Source organism: Alexandromys fortis, unplaced genomic scaffold (assembly GCF_014885135.2).
Source record: "Alexandromys fortis isolate MF-2015 unplaced genomic scaffold, M_Fortis_MF-2015_v1.1 scaffold_7, whole genome shotgun sequence".
In the NCBI taxonomy this organism is placed as follows: domain Eukaryota; kingdom Metazoa; phylum Chordata; class Mammalia; order Rodentia; family Cricetidae; genus Alexandromys; species Alexandromys fortis.
Window position 1 is genome coordinate 6142812 of NW_026067920.1, and position 6026 is coordinate 6148837.

The 6026-nt window shown below is 50.5% G+C and overlaps 1 protein-coding gene across 1 annotated transcript; it reads left to right on the forward strand.

Moving 5' to 3' along the window:
- The first annotated feature begins 3444 nt into the window (after positions 1-3444).
- On the forward strand, positions 3445-5879 carry Selenom (selenoprotein M). Its single transcript, XM_050141070.1, has 5 exons — positions 3445-3650; positions 4841-4876; positions 5028-5062; positions 5370-5448; positions 5517-5879. The coding sequence occupies exons 1-5, from the start codon at positions 3525-3527 to the stop codon at positions 5673-5675; spliced, it is 435 nt and encodes a 144-aa protein (XP_049997027.1). The 5' UTR covers positions 3445-3524; the 3' UTR covers positions 5676-5879.
- The last annotated feature ends 147 nt before the right edge of the window (positions 5880-6026 follow it).

Sequence of the window (6026 nt, forward strand, 5' to 3'; positions counted from 1 at the left end):
TTCTCACGGCACATGATTGGATCATGGAAAGATTAGTGGGATAGAAGGAGGTTTTTACTGGGAATTTGAAAAGAGAAGCTTACTTTCTACCCTGGCAAGTTTGAGAACCCACCCTTCCTCTCTTAGAAGTGAAGGTTGCCAGCGATTCTTCATCAACTAGACCTTTTCTATTTTTATTTTTTAAGATGCAGTCACACTGTGTTGCTCTGGTTGGCTTGGAACTCACAGAGATCCACCTGCCTCTGCCTCCCGCGTGCTGGGGTTAAAGGCGTGCACCACCACACTCAGCTTTAAGATTATTTATTGCATGTATTTATTGTGTGTGGGTGTGGGCATGCTATGGCTTGCCCGCAGGTCAGAGGACAAGTTCCAGAAGTTGGTTCTCTCCTACCTTGTGAGCTCCAGGGATTGAACTCAGGTTGTCAAGGCTTTGCAGCAAGTACCTTTACTTTAACTTTTTGAAATAAGCTATCTCACTGAAGCCAGAGCTCACTGATTTGGCTAGCCTGGCTGGCCAGCAAGCCCCCAGTATCTTCCTCTCTCCTGGTGTTCATTGCAAACATGGCCTGGTACACTTGGCTTCTTATGTGGATTCTAGGGCTCTGAACTCAAGTCCTTGTGCTTGTCTAGCAAGTACTTAACCCACTGAGCCATCTCTGCAACTCTAAGCTTGTTTAGAAATCTTAGCAGTCAAGCCAGTGAAAAGGAGATGTAGGGGGCTCTTACTCAGCAGCCAAACTGGGCCTTGAGCTTGAGGCAATTTTCTTGCCTTGGCCTCCTGAGAGGAGGGATTACAGGAGTACACTATCATACACATGGCTAAAATCCCTTGTGTATGTCGTATTTTTTAAGATTTATTTTCTTTTATGTATTCTGATGTTTTGTCTGTATGTATATATGTGCATCACACATAGGCCAGAAGAAGGCATCAGATACCTGGATGGGTGTAGTTGTGAACCACCATGTGGGTGCTGGGAACTGAACCCTGGTCCTCCGGAAGAACATGTCTATGCTCTTAACCCTAGGGCCACCTCTCTAGCTTCTCTCTCTCTCTCTCTCTCTCTCTCTCTCTCTCTCTCTGTGATTTTTGAGTTTGGGTCTTATAGGTTAGGCTGGCCTTGAACTCACTATGATACTGACAATGACTTCTTAAACTTTTATTTGTATATTTTGTTTTGACTTTTTCAAGACAGGATTTCTCTGTGTAGCCCTGGCTAGACCAGGCTGGCCTTGAACTCAGAGATCCACCTACTTCTGTCTCCTGAGTGCTGAAATTAAAGGCATGTGCCACCATGCCCAGCTCTTTATTTATATTTTAAGTATGTGACTATTTAGCCTGCAAGCAAGTCTGTGTATCACATTTGTTCCCCCAGGGCCTGCAGAGGGCAAATTGAGGCATAGGATCCCCTGAAACTAGAGTTACAGATAGTTGTGAGCTGCCATGTGGGTGCTGGGAACCAAACATGGGTCCTGTGGGAGAGCAGTCAGTGCTCTTACCTGCTGAGCCATCTCTCCAGCCCCTCTGAGGATGAACTCTGATCCTCTTGCCCTGTCTCCTAAGTGCTTTTATTATCATGGCCAGCTTCTCACATTGGTGTAGGGACCCAAACTCACGTCTTCATCATTATGAAGCTCTTGATCCTACATGTTAAACTATCTCCCCAACTCAAAAGCCCAATTGTTTGCATTTACTTATTAGTGTGCATGTGTGTGTGTGTGCACATGTGCACACATGCACGTGTGCAAGAGTGAGAACTTGACATCACATACATGTGAGGATCAGAGGACAATTTATGGGAGTCTCTTCTCTCATTTTGCCATATGGATTCTGGGAATTGAACTTAGGGCATCAGTGTTGGCCACAAGTGCCTATAATCACTAAACCATATAAGCCTCCCCGCATCCCATTTTTAATATGCACTTTTAAAGTGGGGAATAAGCTCAGGAAGGTAAAAATACCTCAGATCACCAAGCAGCCTTGGCTCAATGTTGACAGGGTTCTCTGGATTCAGTGGGAAAGGGCACAGCGTGTTCTTACTGTCTGCCAGCGATTAGTTCCAGAGCGTCCTTCCATACACCAACTTGAAAGATGAGGATGCTCATCCCCATAGGTAAAAGGCTTAATATTTCCCTCCAATCTGTGTGGCCCTCTCTTGTACTCACACCGTCTCTAGATAATTTATAACACCTAATACAATGCAAGCGCTATAAATAGCTGTTGCGTCCTATTGGCTGGAATAACGACAAGAAAAAGAGCTGGTGCATGTTCAGTACAGAGACAGCTCCTACTTGCCGATATTTCTAACTTGGACTGGTTGAATCCAGGGTGAGGAAGAGCTGACTGTACTTGCTGTGTCTGCTGGAGGCGTGAGGAGGTGAAGTGTGGCGCCTGCATCATCTTTGGGCCAGCGACATGACCCACAGAGGTGTTTGGGGTTCAGATCAAGGCGTAACTGGGTCTGTTTTACAGTTCTGAAACAGTTCCTAACCTGCAAAACGGAGTTCGCTGGGGGAGGGGGAGTTTTGATGAGGAAAGCGGAGGAAGGACAGCGGAAGGCTACACAGCAGGAGTCTGTCCTGCTAATCCCAGCCCTTGGGAGGCTCAGCTCAAGGACAGCCAGGGATAGGTGTGGGGGGCAGGCTGTACAAAGTGAGTCACCCCCACCATCTCTGACCAGATACTGTTCTAATGAAATGTTTTATGTATATTAACCCTTTCAACCTTTCTAGCTAAAAAGGATAGGAAATAATCCTTTTTAAGAATTTATATTTATTATTATTATGTGCGCGCCGTGACCCAAAGTATCCTGAGCTTATTCCACCACTTTAAATAAGTGTATATATATATATACACTTATTATATATATATGTATATATATATATAATATTGGTGCAGACACGCTCATGTCATGGTGCGTGAACTGGGGCGCGTGTGAAGGACAGAGCAAAACTTGTGGGAGCCGCTGTTTTCCCTTCACATTTTTGCGGTGTGGGGGGTATCAAACTCAGGTGTCAGGCTCGCATGACTTTTACCCACTGAGCCTTCTCGCATAGGTAATAGTTCTCTCTACAACGTGGGCTTTGGGGGAATTGAAGCTTTGATCGGAAATTCGTTCAAAGACATCAAAAGAATATAAAGGAGATTTCCTAGGTTTCTATATCCTTAAGTCTGACCCAGTTATCCTCGCGTCCGCCTGAGACCCGCCTGCGCTCTCTGGTGGTGAGAAGTGGCGCTGTCTTCTGGCATCCTGCGGGAACGTCCACACTCAGTGGGCAAAGACAGTATGGGAATTGTCAGGACTGGGAACGTGAAATCTGGAGGACCAGAGAGCAACAGAGACCAGGAAGGGGGCTAGTAGGAGGCGCCCACCGGAGCCTGGGAGGGTGGTGTTTCTAGCTCGGGGGGCGTGGGCTATGGATGGGTGGGCGGGGCCTTTAGCTGGGGCGGGGCCACCCTGCGGGCCAGACGTGGCGCTGCGGCCGAGTTCGGGTGCAGCCTGCGGAACGTCTTCTGCCAGGCACAGATGAACATCCTACTGTGGCCGCCGCCGCTGCTGCTTCTCGCGGCCCTTGTGGCCCAAGCCACCGCCGCCACCACCTACCGACCGGACTGGAACCGTCTTCGAGGTCTGGCCAGGGGGCGGGTGGAGGTGAGTGCGCCTTTTCCCATCCTTAGTAGGAAAGCCCTAGAACCCCGCAGCCCCTCAACCCTGGACTACAGCTCACTCCGGTCTCGGGAACACCAGAATTCCCGAGGCTCCCTCTTTCCCTCCTGCGTGGCGCCGGGGATCATCTCTTTTATTCCCAGCCACAGGATGCGCAGCGTGCACTGTGGGAGCAATAGACGTCGACCTTGCGGCCTGGCATTCTGAACCTTGGTTCTGCTCCCAATTAGGCCGTACCGTGGGTCTCTGAACACCCAGCCCCTCTTTTCCCGGTTATATTTCTCCTAAAACTGCTCCTTAGAACCCAGTTCCCCCCACTGATAACCTCGCTTTTTTCTATTATTCCTCCCACATCCCGTTTTTAGTGCCTGGAGTTCAAGAATCTTCTGGGGGGAGAAAAGGCCTTTAAAACTCCTCCCCTCACTGTTCTATGCCGGAGCTGGAGGAGCGTGCAGGGAAATGATACCAAGCATCCCAGCAGCCCTGGACCACCGCCCCCATCACTCCACCCCCACAAAGGAATTCCCTAGAGTCATCCTAAGTGATTCAGATGCTTACAGACTCTTCATGGGCCTTGGTTGTATTTTGAGAAAAAGGAATGTAAGGGAGGCCTGAAATAGGAGGTTGTGAGGTCTGCTCTTCCTGTCAGAATGTGGCCTCCCTCCAGGGGAGACAGAGGGTCCACCCATCCTCCATAGTCAGGGACGGGTAACCAGATGGTTTGTGGAGCTGGACCACAGGTGGCTAGCAGGGTTAGCTCTGCATGAGGTGGGTAGGGGACCAGATGGCTGTTGTCTCTAATGGGGCCCTTAGGGCAGTTCTGAACTGTTTTCTTATGGTCTGACTTTCCCAAGTGGTTCCAAGGGCCAGAGGGCAAGTTTAGAACTCTTCTGGCAGAAAGGAGAATGCTGTATATGTGTCTCCTGGGCACTGGTCAGCTATCAGTAACCTGCAGGCAGGAACCCATGGCTAGCTCTTCTCTTGGATCCTCTCCCCATGTCTCTAGGTCTGAGTTTCTCTGACCTGTACAGAGGTCTTCTTTCCACAGGACCCTTTCCCCCCTCCATACCTTGATGCTTCCAGATCCCAGCCTGACCCAACTCGGTGTTAAGGATAGCATGGTCTTGGCTGTATAGTGATGGGCTCCTGATTTATCACATTTTATCTCTCTCCAGACCTGTGGAGGATGACAGTTGAATCGCCTAAAGGAGGTGAGTTCTAAGGAAGGGGTCCCCTTAAGGAAGAAGCAACACTGCTTACTGACTGGGCGCCAGGGAGGAATCCTTGTTGTGTGGACCTGGCATTTCCCCATGTCTAGAGAGTTCTGAGGTCCCGTTTTCTAATGTTGTGGTTTTTCCCCAGGTGAAGGCCTTTGTCACCCAGGACATCCCACTGTAGTATCCTTCTGTTCTGGGGAAGGGGAAGGGGAAGAGGAAGGGGAGAGCTACTAGTTTTCAGAGATAGAAAACGATTTTCGTCGGCCAGAGAGGTTGATTGGCCAGGGGATTCTGCGGAAGTCTCAAAATTAAGTAGACAAGAGAGATTATTAGCTGAGAGAAGGGCCCTTTACTTCTCTGAACCCTAATCTCACAGTGAATGAGGATCGGGTCCCCACCTAGGCTCAAAGTAGGTGATCAGCTAAGGGGATCCAGGAGCCACCATCACTCTTTGCCTCTGTTCCCACCCCCTTAACATCTCCTCCAGCCACAACCTGGTGATGAAGCACCTCCCTGGGGCAGACCCCGAACTCGTGCTGTTAAGTCGCAATTACCAGGAACTAGAGGTGAGGCGTTGACGGGAGGGGCCCCGGAGCAGTGCTGAAGTACTGACCCCGCCTTTTCTCCACCTCAGCGCATCCCACTCAGCGAAATGACCCGCGACGAGATCAATACGCTGGTACAGGAGCTCGGCTTCTACCGCAAGTCGGCGCCAGACGCGAAGGTGCCTACCGAGCACCTGTGGGCGCCCGCTAAGCCACCCGAGGACGCTTCAGAGCGCGCCGACCTGTAACCCGGAGCCCCAGTGGAGCTGGGACCCTCCCCCCCTTGCCAGCGCCCCGGAGACAGAATGAGGCGCTCAGTATCCCGGGAGCATCTCTCTTGCTGAGAGCTGACGCCAGTCTCCGGGGCAACGGAAATGGGGTGTGTGTGTATGGGGGTCCTCTCAATCCTCCTTTCCCCCTCCCCAGCTCTACTAAATCCCCTTCCACCCTTACTAAGGCTCTTTTCTTTACTTGCTGCGAGTAGATGGTGTGGGAAATCAAGCAGGAGTTCCCGTGTATCCTAGGGTGACTCCTCCCACTGCCTGGTTGAGGGTGGGGGTGGGGGGAGATAATTCACAACCCGATACCATTCCCCAAGA